Source organism: Tenrec ecaudatus, chromosome 16, assembly GCF_050624435.1.
Source record: "Tenrec ecaudatus isolate mTenEca1 chromosome 16, mTenEca1.hap1, whole genome shotgun sequence".
Classification (NCBI taxonomy): Eukaryota; Metazoa; Chordata; class Mammalia; order Afrosoricida; family Tenrecidae; genus Tenrec; species Tenrec ecaudatus.
Window position 1 is genome coordinate 85,468,292 of NC_134545.1, and position 16,627 is coordinate 85,484,918.

Genomic DNA, 16,627 nt, shown 5'->3' on the forward strand with positions numbered 1-16,627 from the left:
GCTCCATGCTGATGCTCTAGCTGCACCAGTCATGGACATCAGTCCTGAGTCCTATCCACAGGGGCCTAGCTCCTCGGTATACAGATCCTGGCAAGCAGTGATCCCTGGGATGGCTACTATCTAATCACTCACCCACTTGCCACCCCTGCTCACTCTGAGCCTGGATCAAAGCCTGCTGCTGCCCCCACCTCTATTTTCAGAGGACCCTTCAATAGCTGGGCCTAGCAGCAGCCCACTTCCAGCCCTCTCCAGTACTGTGACCTCGTAGACCCTGTCCTGGGCCTTTGGGAAGCCCCACTTTGCCCTCTGCCCTGTGGAAGAGCTCAGGCGCTCTCCAGATGGTCAGCATTGTCCACTGCTTCGTCTCTCGTCCTTTTGTGGTCTCTTCTTCCAGGTTCGTCTCTTTTCCATCTCTTCGCCTCCCGCTCTGATGTTTCTCCCTTTCTTCCCCTTCCCCTCAGCCAGCCCAGCCAGCTCCCCTTAGCTGGGACTCCAGGCTTCACCCCAGCAACCAGGCTGAGGCTCGGCTCCTTTATTCTCTGGGGCAAGTAACTTCCCTCAGCCAGTGCTGCCTAGGCCCCTGTGGGGCAGGCTGGTCCCTTTTCCCTCCCCCTCTTCCTGGAGCTTCTCCTCCTTGGCATGGTCGGTCCTTCTGACCTCTCCCAGCCAGCGTTCCTCATTCCCTTTCTGTCCTTTCTTCCTCGCTTCCTTCTCGGACATGCCTCTTTTCCTCTGGAGAGAGCCCACCCCTCAGAGGGGGTGGTACAGGGGCCAGGGGGCCTGCCTCATTGCTCTCACCAGAATGCCACTCCCCTCTCCTGCCCCCCTAACTTTCTTGGTGCTCCTCCAGCCATTCAGCATTCCTGCCACCCTCCCCTCCTCTTCCTCTCCTTCCTTCTCCTCTAGGGAGTCTCCTCCAGCCTTCTCAGGGTCCAGGTCAGGCTCCCACCTGCTCCTCTAGTACCTTCTTTCTCCCCCTCCCCCCCCCCTCCTCCTCCTCTTCCTCCCATCTCCTGTGTCCACCTCCCACCTCCCCTCCCACTGCTTCTCCCAGGAGCTGACTTCCTTTGACTTTTTCCTCCCTTCCTTCCCCCCCTCTCTCCCTGGCTGCCTCTGTAACCTGTCTTACCAGCAGGGCCCGAGCGTACAAAAAAATAAATAAATAAAAAGGTCAGCGAGTGGAGGGAGCAGCAATAACCCCTAAAACAGTACTATCAGTGGAACATGATTGATCAATTGAATTCCATAGCGGCTGAAAAATGTGGGATTAAGTAGTGTATTATACGCACAATGAGTTGAGGCATGATGTTCATTTCAAGTTCATTTCGCCGGCCTCTGCCACCAGATCAGGCAATCAATAGGGGCAGCAGATATCATATATCACCTCTCTGCGGGCTGGGGAGAGAGCGCCATAATCTCTCGCAAATTTAGAGTGACAGATTTGTCAAGATCTGAAGGGCCCCTGAATAAATGAAGGGAAAGAGACTCCTCCAGCCAGTGACCTGAGGACAAAGCTTCAGTTCAGCCCCTGCACACACACACACACACACACACACACACACACACACACACACATACACTCGGGTAAGCCAAGCCTCACACACCAGACATACACAAACCTACACAGGCATGACACAAGTCTTCACACACACACACACACGCACGCACACACACACTGTGTGGCCTCATGCTCACAGACAAATGCACATTTTCCTTCCCAGAGTCCCTTTTGGTAACACTGCAATACACCCCCTGCCTCCCTCGCCCCCAACAGCAGGGCTCGGCGGACAGGTAGGGAGATGCCAGGAAGTGAGAGGTGGACAGGAGGAACTTGTCCGTGGATACAAGCAGGGGAACTAGGATGGTGGCCCTCCTGGGGACAGAAGCAGGCCTCTCAGAAACAGGCGAGATGGGCCTCCGTGTCCTGGGTGAACGCACACCTATGTGTACACATGTGTGCATTCTTCCAGTCCGGCTCTCGATCTGTCACTTACATCCAGAGACACTTAGTTAGCTGGCAGCTTGTATGGGCACAAACATACACACAGAGAATACTTACCCAGGGAACAGAAACATGCCTCATCCCAGCTCACACACAAGGAGGCGTGAAACAGCCCAGAGGCTTTTACACACAAACACACACACACACACAAATTTTGCTCTCCCACCCAGGAGAGGAGGGTGTTAGGAGAGTCCTCACTAGGAAGACACACTCCCAAGCCCTGCTAGGGAGGCCAGCGAGGAAGGCTGGCTGCAGGTTGAGGTTAATCAATATGTAATATTTTCTATGGTCTCTCGAATGATACTGTACGGTGTTACTGTATATAATGCAATATTGATTATATCATATCATATAATCACCTATAAACTGATATATATAACAGTCCCAGAGGAGCACCCTGGGGCCTGCAGCATGGGCTGGCCCCAGGCCCAAGCCTTCCCCCTGGACTTGGAGCGAGAGAAGCCGAGCTGGGGCTAATAGGCGGCAGTGAGGGGACCCAGCTTTGTGTCATGGGGGGCGGGGAGGGACTCAGCAGAAGCAGCACTGAAAATACCAACAGGCCTGATGCCGGAAGTTAGAGAGGACAGAGTCATGAGAAGCCGGGTGGGGCGCGGCCTGGGAGAGCAGGGCCCCCTGGAGAGGGCACTAGGGTGGCACAGCAGGGACTATTCTTTGTTGTGAAGCCCAATGGAGGACCCAGGTGGCCAAGGTCAGGGGCAGAGGCAGAGAGGGCAGCCAGGACCTGGGGAGCGGCCATAAGGGCCCTGTCTAGAGTCCCTGTCCTGGCTCCCAGGGCACCTGCTCTCCTCGGCTCTGCCTCTGCCCCAGACTTCCCCTGTGAAGTGCCCGTGCCTTGCATCCAGAGCCCCTCCTTCTCTGGTGGGGAAGTTAATTACTTCACCCAGGCTCCCTATTACACTCAGCCTTGGAGATTTGATGATTTTCAACCCTTGGAATCAGTGGAACTGAAATTCATCGTGGAGCCGAGTTCCATTCTCCACAGACTCAGGGATGCTACTCTAGTGACCCAACTTCTCCCTCAGGGAACCCCGACTGGGGGCTGGCGGGGATGTCCAGGAGAGACATCTCCTAGGAAGTAGCCTCTGGGAGGCTCCGCCTCTGCCCATGCTTCCTTGACCCCACACTGTGGCAGCTTCCCTCCCGTTCTCTTCCTCAGCCAGGTCTCTGAGGTACAGCCAGTCCCCCGGGCCAGTCCCCCATCCTAGGCTAGGAGCAAGAGTTCTGAGCCAGGGTGCCAAGCCCTAGGGGCAGAGAGCCAGGTACCACCCCTTTACCCACTGTGCCACCTCTTAGCCTCTGCTGGCTTGGCACTGATAGTCCAGGTGTCTGTGTGTCCTCCAGATGTATCTGAGGGCTCCGTCCCCAACGGAGACACCCAGAGTGGCGTGGACAGTTTGCGGAAGCACTTGCGAGCCGACACCTTTACCCAGCAGCAGCTGGAAGCTTTGGATCGGGTCTTTGAGCGTCCTTCCTATCCTGACGTCTTCCAGGCATCCGAGCACATCAAATCCGAACAGGTAAGGAGCCAGGCCTCACCCCTGGGTGCCCCCAGCAGGGTGTGGGTTTCACACGTGTTGTCAGGAGTGAGGTGTGAACATCCTCTCGCAGGGGCTTCATGATAGAGTTAAGAGCTAGTAAGGTGTGTAGAAGGTAGAAGGGAGCATCGTGGTTACGTACTGGACTGCTAACCACAGGTCAGCCGTTCGAAACTGCCCGTGGGAGAAAGATGGGGCTTTCTCACCCACAGGTGCAGTTCTGCTCTGCCCTTCAGCGGTCTCTGTGAGTTGGCATGGACTCAGTGGCAGTGAGTTTGTAGGAATTAGAAATGCTGGGATCTGGGTACATCTTTTCTTTGCGGGGGTTGGAGGTGGGGGTGGGGGTGTCCCTGTTTCTCCATCCATAGAATGAAGGGATAGAACATAGTGGTCTATCAAGTCCCTTCTGGCTCGACGACTCTGTGTTGCTGACCCTCGCCCCCACCTTGCCACCTTGCTGTGTCTCTTCACGCACACACGCACCCGCCCCCCAGGGTCGATCCTACAGCAAGTCCATGCCCCTCTTCTGACTCAGTGTCAGGGCACCCCTGTACCTGCTTCCTGCTCCCAATCTGGCCATCCAACTTAACTGCCACCTATGCAGACCCCACCCCCCACTTCCTGTAGACGCAGAACACACAGCACTTCATACAATGTACAGAAACATGGCTCCCCAGAGACTTCTCATACAGACATGTCCACACGCTTGCATCCCACATACACTGACAACCGCCACCCCCTACCCTGTCCTCCCATCGGAGCCCCCTCCATCACATGGGAATGTCCCCAGACCACCAGCCCCACAGACATCCTGGCATGCCCCGCCCCCACCCATCAGGAGAGCACCCAGGGCCTGGTCCCAAATCCTAGGGCTACCGGCTCATTTCTCTCACCCGGGCCCACATCCACCACCCAGCTTTGTGCGCAGAGTTCGCCTGCATGTGCACGCACACACCCACACACGCACACACCCACACACGTGCGCTCCCTCGCTCGGGCCGTCCACCAGCGGCTCCCAGGCTGCGCAAGCACAGCTCAGGCTCCCAGCCACTCGCCTGCCTCCCCGCCCGCCCTTTTATTCCATAAGCTGTTTGTCTTCATAAAACAAAAATCAAAAGTCTTTTTAAGGTGCCCTGAGCCATAAACCAACAAAGGAGGAGCTGGCCAAGGCGGGCGGCTCGGTGCACCCTCCCTGAGTCCCCGGCTGTATTACAATGAATAACCTTTATTTACTTTCATTAGACTATTAAACACCAGCACAGTCATTTTTCCCCCTGAAACTCGGAGCAGGGCCCATAAAGCAAATCCGAAGCCTAATTGAGTTCATTTTAATTTCTCTCCGATCACAGCGAATTACTCTGGTGATAAATCAGGGGGCAGCTTCACCCCCAGTAGAAGGCCTAATTTGCAGCTAATTACAAAACTGATTTCTACAGGAAGATCAATACGAGAAGGAATTGGAAATGACGAGGCAATCCCGGTCCAGCCGGGGAAAGGAGGGGGCCCTCTGGGGCGGGGAGGGGGGCCCCAGGAAGCGGAAGGGGAAAAAAACAGACCCGAAAGAGCAGAAAATCAGTTTTAATTTAACGTAATATTAATCAGAGCAACTTTTCCTGCTTTGTGCCGGCTCCCGCTCAGCCCGGCTCCGGGGTCTGGCTCCTCGGTGGCACAATAAAGAGGCAATCACCCGAGTGTTTCGGGCAGGACACCCTTTCAGAGTCAATGACTGGCCCCCTCCCACCCTTCTGTTAGCCATGTGGACTCTCCCCCTCCCCAATTTCATACCCCAGTGCACAGGCAGAGAGCGAGGGGCCCGTGGGGCTGGCTTTGTTGGTTTTTGAAAGAGGGGCACACTCGTACCTGATTCAGCCGGGCAGCAGTGCCAGGCTGGCGGCCCCACTAGGCCTTTCCCCCACCGCTGCCTCCGCCCGCCCTCATGGCACAGTTGGTCCCTGTGGCCCAGGCTCCCCACCCCTAGCTCGCTGTAGGGAGTCCCCACCCCCCTGCCCTTGGGGCTGCTTAGGTAAGAGGTGCTTCAGAAACTTAAGGGGTGTCAGGGTCAGGCGGCGCCTCTAGCTTCACAGCATCAGGTCTGCCCCATCCGCCATCATACGGGCCCGCCCCCTGGCTCTCCCCTCCCTCTGCCAGGCTGCCTCCTTCCTCCCCATCTGGGAGGACGCGGGTCCTCCTCCCCATCTGCACACGCAGCCCTTTCTCCTCCGTGTGCACATCAATAGAGGGCTGTCGCTTTTCTCTCTGCTCCCAGGGGAACGAGTACTCCCTCCCAGCCTTGACCCCTGGCCTTGATGAAGTCAAGTCGAGTCTATCTGCATCCGCCAACCCGGAGCTGGGCAGTAACGTGTCAGGCACGCAGACGTACCCTGTCGTGACCGGTAAGGGGCTTCCAGGAGGGGGTGGGCGCTGCTTTCAGGGGGCGTGCCTCAGATCGTGGCATCAGGGTCCTGGGGTGACCAGTCCTCTCCGTGACATCTGTGGAGAGACCAAGCTTCCCCAGACCAGGGTGCTTCCGGAACAGATGTGTGCTGGTGTGGGGAGAAAAGATTTGTGGGGAGGGTGTATGTGGCTCCAGCTTGGAAAGGTGTCGTGGGACCAGGGTGTGTGTGTGTGCTCTGCTGTGGTTGGTGTCCTCTGCCCACCCTCTCGCCACCCCTTTGTCTTTTCTTCTCCTTTACCTGGGGGCCCGGGATGGTGGGCCTTTGGCTAGAACTTCCGCAGGAGAAAGCAGGGAGCACAGAAGGCAGGCTGGCAAGAGGGGAGCAGGGGTTCCTGGCATCCCACTCACAGGGAGCTCCCCACGGCTTCTGTGGGACCCACCGTCCCCTCTGCCAGGCCAGCGGGGTGGCTGTGGTTGGCAGGGCCTGCCCAGTTCTGCGGAGGTGTGGGCAACCACCCCTATACTGGTGGTCTTGCGCTTCCCCGAGAAATCACTGTGCCCAGGCTTGTTCCCCAGGCCAGGCAGGCTCAGACTTGACCCTAGTCCATTGCTGGTGGTCAAGACCCCCAAGGGCTTAGCCACGTCAGGGGCAGCTCCAGTGGAAGGGGGCTGAGGCGTGGCTCAGGGAAGGCCCGGCTGAGGAAGCCGAGGCCCAGGGGCTGCAGGCTGTGGAAGGCTCCTGGCACTGCGGAAGCGTTTCGGGCCAGGAAAGTGCCCAAGTGGGAGAGACACACATGGAGGTGTTCTTAAAATTCACCTAATTATTCTGGAGACACTAAAGCCAATGTGCCGTTTGTTCCCTGGGAGACAGGATGATTGAGAAGGTCTCAGAGGGGATTGGGAGACACTGAGGCGTTACCTGCTGAGCGAGGAGCGTGGAGGCGGCCTGGGGACCTAGCAGCGGGGCTGCAGGCAGCAAGCATCACCGTGGTGAGAGGGGAAGTGAGGACAGCCCTCACGGAAGGGCAGGAGCCTCGTTACGATATGGGGCTGACCTAAGGGTGTTGAAGCTGTCTATAAGTTAGACAGTAAGAGGACCCCTAGTCCCCACGAAGGGGGCTTGGGCGAGCCCTGCTGTTAGCTTGGAGAGTATATAGCTGCTTCTAGCATAGAGGGAGTTGAGCTTTGACACGAGGTAGTCATCGTTTGAGTTCGGCAAAAGTGTTGGAGAACTGGGGTGAGCTTTTTGGTGACAGCCTGGCTTGGGTTCATTGTGTCGCGATGGGGCTGATTATCAAATGACCCACGCAGGCCACTCTCGGACCTGCTGGATGTTCTGGCCCAAGGCAGAGAGATGGCCCAGGCCAAGCCACGTGCCTTCTGACCTGCTCTGAGGTACAGTGGTCATTTCTCAAAGTTGGTCTGTCTCACTCAGCTGGCCAATGAGAACCGGACTGTGCTTCCCTGGTCTGTGGCCAAGACTTCCGGCAAGGAGGCTGGGGCTTCCTGGGGGTGGGGGTAGGGGGCTATGGTTCAGGAGGGTAGGGGTCCTACTGCAGGGGAGACACTGGGCTGGTGCAAGGAAGCTCCTCCACCTTGAGCAACACCCCCCCCTCACCCGACTCCCACACACCGCAGCAGCACCACCACCACCCCCCATGGCCCTGGAACTGTCCCAGCTCAGCCCGGGAACATCTCCGACTGATCCATCTGGATCCAAGTGTGAGAAAAGTTCATTTCAGACCCAGCTTGACATTCCCAGGTGGCAAGTTAGCACTAACATCTCAATCTGTATGCGACATTTCAATCAAGCGAAGAGTAACGAAAGCAGCGCCGTTAACATTCAGAGCTGTTCACCAGTGGTAATGACGGGGAAACTCGCTCCGAAACTGGAAATTACCAAGAAGCAAGAAGTGGGGGGGGGGGCGGGGCCAGGGAAGGGTTGGCCTACACTTAGGCCAAGAGCCAGTGCTGGGTGAATGGGGCCTCACCAAGAAAGGCCTGCACATTATGCTCATTCTTAAAATGCTTTTGCTGGCAATTAAACGGCTGCAGTTATTGATCTTTGTTGATTTTATGTCCTCCTAATTTGCATAATCTATTAAAGATGAATGATTCATGACGCGTTTATTATGGGGACGGACAGAATTTGCCGGAGGTACTGTCAAGGTGAGCAGACGAGGCAATGACCAAGCCTTTGCGGGCCACCTCAGGAATGGGGCCACCACGCTGGCTTTAGCACCAGTGATGCCAGGGGAGCAGACCCAGGAGATGCGTTTTTCTAGAAAGGAGAGTCTTTTTTAGAAGGAGGTTGGCATGGGGGAGACTTGGCTCCATGCAGGGCACAGAAGACGCTCTTGGTATATTTTCAGGAATTCCACTCAGAGTCTCTATCTGGCGGATCGTCAGGGCTCTAGTGGAGGGGGAAAGCGGAAGGCGCTTTCAGGTGGGTGATGGTGGCCAGGTGTGTGCTAAGGGTGAGGCAGTCGTTGGGGTCATCCCTGGACCCACAGCCTGGTTTGGGGGTCCCAGGGTGTTCAGGGTCCTTCTCCATGCCCCAAGTCTCGGGCACTGCAGCCTACCTTCCCCAGAACAGGCAGCAGAAGCCTTCGACTTTGGCCCTGATGGCCTCGGCCCAGGAAGTGCCCCACTTCCACCTGAAGAGCTAGACCTTATTGATATTCCTGCCACCTCCTGGCACCAGAGGCTGATTTCAAACTTCACCGGCCTCTTGATACGGCTGTTCCACAAGATCAGAAGCGAGGAGGAGAGAGGAGCCTGGGCATTGTGTGGAGGAGAGAGTGGTGCCCAGTGGGCCAGGCTACAGCTAATCACATTGCAAGCTAGGGTGGCTGCCAGGTGCCGGGACTTAGCCTGATAGCCTCCTCTCCCACCTTCCACTGGGAACCAAGGAGAGAGACCGATTTTTTCTGGGTGGGGTTGGTAAGTTCTGCCGAGATTTTAATTTCACTGCATCACAACTCAGCAAGCTGCCAAGTCAAGCTGGTTATTTAAATTTATCACCCACTTTCCTCCCGCCGCTGGGCTGCTTGAGCTCTGCGGAGGCTCTTCTCTCCAGCCCACTGCTCTAGGCTGCTGGTCTGGAACGGAGCCGAGCCTCTAAGTGATAAGGAAAAAGGGACCGGCTAGGGGACAATGTGGGTTGGGGGCTCTGGCCTCATGCTCCTTAGTGTCAGGTCGACTGGCAGTGACTAGTCCCTTCCAGCACCTTCTTAGCCCTCCATGGGACCGAGCAGAATGCCACCATGGACCCTTCTCTCTGGCTCCCACGCTGTGCTGGTGTGTTGGAAAAGACAGCTGCTCTTCTCCCTGACCTCTGCCCCACCCCTGCCTCCTCCCTTACCTGGCCCCGGCCAGGTCTGCAGCTCTTATTGACTAGGAAGAAGGTGAGAACTGGTTTCATGTCTGAGTCTGGTGCACGGCCACCCTCAAGGTCCCGGTAGTTGCCTTCCCTGGCGCCCAAAGGGAGGGAGTTGGTGCAACAGCAATTCCTGTTCACTGGGGACACAGAGGGACCTGGCCATCCCTGGCTGCTTCACCAGGCGGACTTCACTGGCCTCTAGTGGGCATCACTGCCAAGCACTGGGAATGCGTGGTACAAATGTAGTTCTGGCCACCGCCCTTGACTCCCAGAGAGGTCGTGGAGGAGTGAAAGTGTGGTCCAGAGACAAGGCAGGCTCAGCTTGGCAAAGCCGAGCTGGAGACCTAGCAGGACAAGAAACGCTACTTACTCTCTAAGTGCCCGAGAGAGCACCAGGCACGGCAGTGTGGCACACCTAGTGGGTGGACGTTGGGTTTGTGACACACCAGACAGGGGCACGCCCTCCAGCCCAAGGGGAACGGGAAGCTAGAACTCTATTACCCTGAATGCAGATGGGGGCAGAGTGGGACAGTGTTGCCATCGAAAAGGAAACACACAAACTCATCCCCATGACCAAGAGCAGCATGTGCGGAACTCAGTGTCAGCCCGAAAAATGAGGACTGTCTTTCTGAGCCCCCCACCCTGCACCAAAGTCCAACTGTGTGTACCATGAGCCTGTGTGCCTCGGAACTCCAAGCCTAGACTAAGAACCCACCTGAACACAGGAGTTCTGCCATCCAGGACCTGGGGGACTCCCACATCCTTTCCTATCCAGGAGCTCACTATTTTATATATATAGTAACCCCCCTATAAATATGAAGGGTTATGAGCAAGAGTTATAGATCCAATAGATGTGACAATTCACACCCCCTCACGAGCGAGAAATAAGAGAATGAGCGCACAGTAACTAGAATATAGGCATGTTTAATGCCGTAGTGAGAGAGAGAGGTGCTGGTTTTGTCTCTACCGCATATCGAGATCCCTTGTCTCCTTTCCAACCACCCATCAGCAAATTGGCAGATAATGGGGAGCAAAAGGACAAGGACTGGGTTTTAAACCTGCTCCCCCAGCTTACAGTTTGAGGGTCTAGGAGCCAGGGAAGGACTGGGTCTCAGGCAGGCCTGCAGGCTGCTTCCAGGCTGCAAAGTCTCACCAGGGCATCTGGCCTTTCCTGGGAAAATGTGCTGAATAAGAGAGAAGTGGGCACAGGCCTGTACTTCCTTCCTTGGGCAGGGGGATGAGGTGGTTTTACTTAAGACTTTGGAAGAAACTTCTCGTAATGCCTAGAGAAGAGGGCTCTGACAGAGGCTCTGGCTACAAACATCAGGAAGAGGTGTGGAACCTGCCACAGGAGGAGGACCTCAAGGCAGAGAGAAAGAAGCTGTAGCTGCCAGTCTCCTGGAAACTGGCAGGTTTGGGTGCCCGTGGGGGAATCCGGTGAGCCAAAGTCAATGTTGGAAAAGGAGTGAGCTCAGTTTCTCAGAGGAAGATTCAGGGATGCTTCAAAGCTCAGATTCCTTACCCGGACTTGGGGGAGTCTGAGCAGAAACCTTTCAGCAGGTAGTGGTATGACCCCTGGGAAATCCAAAGTCTCTTCCCATTTAGGGATCCCTGAGACCTTCAGGAACAGCCTCTTTCCTGTGGTTAACAACCCCCCCCAAAAAAACTGCATTTCCCTTCATGAAACAAACAGCTTAGCTCTTGGCCAGCCCCTCGGTGGAGGAGAGGGCAATAAAGACTTGAGAAATGTCTCTATAGGAGTCTGGGAGTCTCCTAGCCTTGCTGTCAGCTAAAAGTCCCTGATTAGTGAGAAGCATTTAGGGCGCAGACAAGAGGATCCCTCTCCAACCTTGGAGGGAGACAGGGTTAAGGTAACTTTGGGTATGCAGCAAGTCAGGGAACCCTTCCCTGGACCCCTCCCTCAGACTGCCAAGGCCCAGAGGCCAGCCTCAGACACCATCCCCTGTGTCTCCAGTCACATCACAGAGACCTCAGCTCTGATTTAATTATGAGGCATTTCCATAGCAATGAGACATTGACAGATAATGCCTGAGCTCTGGGCCTGCATCCCAGGGAGTCCCTAGATCAAGGCTCTTTCCTTACCTTCCCATCCAGTCTGCTTCTAGAGGAAGAAGATATCGAAAAGATGAGGCACGACTTCATTCTAGGGTTCAGTGGATCAGGGCAAACTTGAGCACAAATAAAGATGATAACACTCCAACCTCCAGCACCAAGCTCATGTCCATGTCGGGGTCCATCAGTCATCTCAGTGGTCCATGGGCTGCCCCTCCCCAGGTGGGTACCATGGGCAGAAACACAGATGGCTGACAACACAGATGGGCGACAGAGGCTAGGAGTGTGTGTGTGTGTGTGTGTGTGTGTGTGTGTGTGTGTGTGAGAGAGAGAGAGAGAGAGAGAGAGAGAGAGAGAGAGAGAGAGAGAGAGAGAGAGAGATGTGGGATGGGGGCAGAGTGAAGAAGAGACGAAGGATTTCCAAGCATCTTATTGAAGATGCAGGTCTGTGCTCCTCTGAACTGATCACAAGTCTGGTGGATCACGCTGGGTGATCATCTCCTCCTCTCCTCTCTTCTCTCTCATCTTCATAGCCTAGCGCCTGGGCACCACCGAATGGACTGGGCTTGTTCCTCCACAACATGGTCCCCACCTCCCTCTCATTCATTTAGAGAGCAACAGGAAAGGCCAGTCTGAGCTGGAAGCACACTGGTTTCCAGAAAGCAGTGGACTTTAGTTCAAGACCGTAGCACAGCCAACTGAGACGAACACAGACTTGTCTCGTGGAGGACACTGGGGACTTGCCATAATGATCAGCTAGGTTATCGATGCCTTCCAGCTGCTGCCAGTACTGTTTAGAGATGGTTGGGGTGCCCCACCCGAGGGGGAGAATCTCCAAAAGTGGGGCCCTACCCAGCAGTAAGACCATTTATTCCACTGTTTGGAACTTTCAAAGAAGAAAAGGTTGGCTAAGTAAAAATAGACTCAGTCAACCCAGCCTTTTCTGATTGACTGGTGACGTCCCAATGAATGCAGCAGATTTGTATTGAGGCCAAAGGCACAGAAATGTTTTGTTGTTCCACCCCTGCCCCATCCCACCCCACCCTACCTTCCAGCTACTCAGACAGAACCTGACAGTCTGCTTCCCCCAGAGCCACCCATCCCCCAAGGTGACAGGAAACCCCCCACCTCCATCCCTGGGAGTGATCGGAATCCTTTCCCCCCCCACTCCACCCCCATAGTAGCTGTAACCCAGGGCCAAGCCAAGTGCCTTTTTAACCCTAAGCCTTGGGCGGGGAGCCCTGCCACTGCGGTCCCTTCTGAGAAGCTTTGCATGCCTGCAGCCTGGAATCTTCCTCTCTCCTCCTGGTGGCAGCTGGGCTGCCAGGCAGGGGGGGTAGGAAATCCTGAGGCGGCTCCCAGAGCAGCCTAATGCTCCGGCGGCTTAAGTGGCAGTTTTCCCCGGATTACAGTTTCACTTACACGGAGTGCCTGAAAAAACGCTGCGCTTCGGAAGGATTAGAGCTGACAATTCGGTGCTCTCCGAGAACAAAATAAAGCCAGAGAGGAACTGGGAGACCTGGAGTATCAGAAGCCTGTGCAAACAGGCTTAACCTCTGCCCACCCAGCATGGGGTCTCTCTTGCTCTGAGACCCTCAGCAAACCTGGGTCCAGCTCCCCTGAGCCCCAGCACCTGCCTGGCTCAGATCTTCATGTGTGCTTTGCTCCTAGTGCCAGAGAAGGTACCTTGGGGCATGACGAGAGGGCTAGGAATGGGCTCCACCTGTCTTTCTCTGCACCTCCCTTGGCTCCTCTAGAAAATATGAGAGATGGGCAAGAAGACAGGCAAGTGGCCTTCCAGCTCTCCTGAATGCCCCTTAGCTTAATTCCAGGACACCCCTGAGCCTTCAGCCCAAGAGAAGGAAACTGAGCTTCTGCTAAGGCCCAGAGTCAGCAGCCTACACGGCCAAGACTCGGATGATGCACTGGGGGGCAGGGGTGAGGACAGCATGGCTGGTGGTGTCTAGCTGGTTGGCTTTGTCGAAGGGTAGACCTCACTGAGGCCAGGCAGGTCTGGGCAGCATCCCTGTCTGGTACGCACCAGAGACTAAAAGGTCCAGCTGTCCGTAGGCAGCAAGACCAGCTAGGACAACATCCAACCTGAGCTGTGGGGCAGCAAGATCAGCTAGGACAACAGCCAACCTGAGCTGTGGACCAGCCTCAGATTGAGTGTAGGGACCAAGATAGTGCCTGGGGCTGGGGCCCAAAGCTCTAGAAGGATTTGGAAACCTGAGAAGAGGCAAGATGCCCTGTGTAGAAAGCTCTTGCCCTTGCCTTTTAAAGTATCATTCACAGATGGAAATGTTTGCTACTTTAGTGTATCAGGGATCACGTGGATCTGCCACAAGGTGATCAAAGCTGGTATAGAAAAGGCAAGTGTCTGGCATATTTAGGCAGAAATGAAAATGTGGTAACTGAGGGTCCCTGGAAGTATGATACGTTTTTGTCTCTTGGAGGCATAGATGGCCAGCCTTGAATAAATTGAATGCCTTCTTTGTCACCACCTTGCCAGAAACTGACAAAACTTGAGGATGGGGCAGTAAAACAAGAGTTAGGTTCTCTGGCCGAAGGGTCCTCCAGGGTGTCAGGTGGATGGCAAAAGTGCTCATTTTCAGAGAAGGGCGCTGAGGAAAAGCATCTCTAGACTCATTGAATATAACTTTTGCTACATAAATCTGTGTCTCGTAAGTCTCATCTGAACCATCCCTACCAGCCTGTTCTGTTTCTACAGCCGCTTCCTGTTCATTATTTCTTGGTCTTCTGAATATTGACATTTTCCTTGACCTGAGATCAGCTCCCACGTCACCCCCTTCACGTGCTAGTTTGCTGTAGGTCATACCATCTTGCTTAGTAGTCTGACTCAAGAACTTGCCAACAAGTAGCGTCTTCTGTAAAGGAATCATAATGTTATTATTTTCTTCAGAAACCAGTTGCCTTTGAGTCTTTTCTAACTAATGCTGCCCCCATGTATGGGCAGTACGTTCTCCAAACACTGCCTTTGGAAAATAGATGACCACCCCTTTCTCTGGAGGTACCTCTGGGTACAATCAGACCCCCAACCTTCCTGTAAGCCCCTGAGTGTGTGTGAATTATTGACGCCGCCAAGCGGCTCCTTTTTATCAAACGGTGCCTGCTAATCATTGTGAATGAGCAGGCCTTTTGTGAATCTGCTAAAGGTCTTGTATCTTGACTCCAGAAAGATCCTCACCAATAGTACCCCTAAAAATTGACATCCTGTTTTATATGAAACCCCCTGAGGTATACCTGTGGGGTCCCATAGGACCAGTGAACCCCATATTTAAAGCCCTTGCCAAAATAAAGAGAGAAGATGAAGATTCTGAATCAGACAAGAGACATGAAGCAGCACAGCACTCTGTTACAGGAAGAGTGGGTGTGGCGTGATCCCAGTTTGTTTTTCTGGACCCCAGGCCTGTCTGTTTTCTGGCTCTGCAATAGTTGCGATCTCTTTGTAGAATGGATCCCTTTGTTTGTCCTATAGCCCAGGTTCGGGCATCTACCGAGTTTCCATTTACATGTGTGTAAAATGGGAATTAAAAAGAGCACCCTACCATGAGGGCGCTCTGAGGATTAAATGAGATCATCCATGGAAAATATTTTGAGCGGTGCCTGGCCTACAGTAGGTATTCACAGATGGCTAGCTACTCCAAGAAGAATGTGTGAAAGAAAGCAGATAGGCATACCCTTGATTCTTAGACTGAACGATGAAAGTGGCATAAGTTATCTGATGACTAAACACTCCAGTTTCTTAATAAAGTCTTTTCACTGTGCTTTCTCCCCCCCACCCCCCCATTCTCCGTGGGCTTGTAAGAGAAGCTGCGCCTAGATTCTCCAAAACAGTTGATTTGCTCTGGCCCATTTGGTAAGGAATGTCTGACACAAGCGCACTGTCTGATTCAGATGTAGTGATTGCTGTAGAAATTGGCTTTAGAATCTTCAGGGACTTCCGCAGTTGAAGTACAGTGTACAGTGCTTCTAACACTTCTGGGTACTTTACCATTGCCAGCCTCAACTGTTTCTTGAAGAGCCTCTTTGTTTTTTTTAGAAAACTCTCAAAGGAGATTAATACTCCACCCCATGGAGTTTTACGACGGAGTATCCGTGTCTTCGGGAACTTTTCCTCTTGCCTCATGTTAATGACAGTGGCAGCGATAGGAGATTTGCCTTGTTGGATCACTTCTTTTCCTGTTCGCTGGCTCTTTGGGGAGAGAGTCTGGCTTTATGTTATCATTAAAAGGCAGAGGGGTACAGTCGTGGCTTAAACTCAGCTGTGTAGCCACAGGAAAGTCGCCGTGTCTCTCTGTGCGCCCAATTTCCTGCCTTCAAAACAAGCAAGTTTGACCCATCCCCTCAACGGCGTCCATTTTTAACACTTTATAACCTTAGGAAAGTCCCTGGGTGGTGCCAACAGTGAAGACATCCGGCTGATAACCCAAAGGTTAGCGGTTCCAGTCCACCCAGAGGTGCCTTGAAAGAAAGGTCTGGTGATCAAGTTTGGAAACAGCAGTCTCGGGAAATGCTACAGCGCGCACGTCCACTGTGACACACCTGGGTCGCTGGGTGTCAGAACCGACTAGGCAGCACCTGGCGGAACCTTAGGAAGGGCGCTCCACCATGAACCGCCCATCCCCTTGGAGCGCTGGGTGGGGTTGGGGCCCTGGGTGGGGCCTGGTGCTTTAGTCACATGACTAGTATTGCCGGCAAAGTGAATGCGTTCCTGCAACTTGTCTGTCTCCTGTTGGGTGGCCCCTGGTTTAGGATTGGCGCATTCTGCTTTCCCCCATTTCGGTACCTTGGGTGGGTGGTTTGAAGACACTGGCCGGGCCGTCTTACGGGTCCAGAGGCCAGCTCGGCTCCCATTTGGCCGCCGCAGTGTGCGGCCAGAGGACCGCAGGCTCCGCTGACTGCCCTACGCAGAGCCCATTGCCCATTCATATCCTGCCGCCATCCGAGCTGTGCTCAGACAGTGCTGCTGGGCAAATGTGATGACGGCCTTAGTAATTTGAAAACTTCCTGCTCTGTGTGTTTCCCGTTATTGACAATGGTGTTCCAGAAGGATATATGGCTCTGGCAAGAGTGTGGTCAATTTCCCCCGCTCCTCGGGTGCCACCTGTGTACTAATGAAGCTCTTGGCAGTGCTTTGTGTGCGGTGCCTTGTACTGGGGTGGGCCCAGGGGTCCCAGCGTTGGAGAGTGCAGTGT

At 54.4% G+C, this 16,627-nt stretch overlaps 1 protein-coding gene across 5 annotated transcripts in view; it reads left to right on the top strand.

The window, feature by feature from the left end:
• PAX2 (paired box 2) overlaps window positions 1-16,627 on the top strand; it is a 93,711-nt gene that overhangs the window by 69,038 nt on the left and 8,046 nt on the right. For all 5 annotated transcript variants that reach the window (XM_075533966.1, XM_075533965.1, XM_075533968.1 and 2 more), the window contains 2 exons: window positions 3,365-3,540; window positions 5,825-5,951. In XM_075533966.1, coding sequence (XP_075390081.1) covers window positions 3,365-3,540; window positions 5,825-5,951 — 303 coding nt within the window. The remainder of the gene's footprint in view (window positions 1-3,364; window positions 3,541-5,824; window positions 5,952-16,627) is intronic.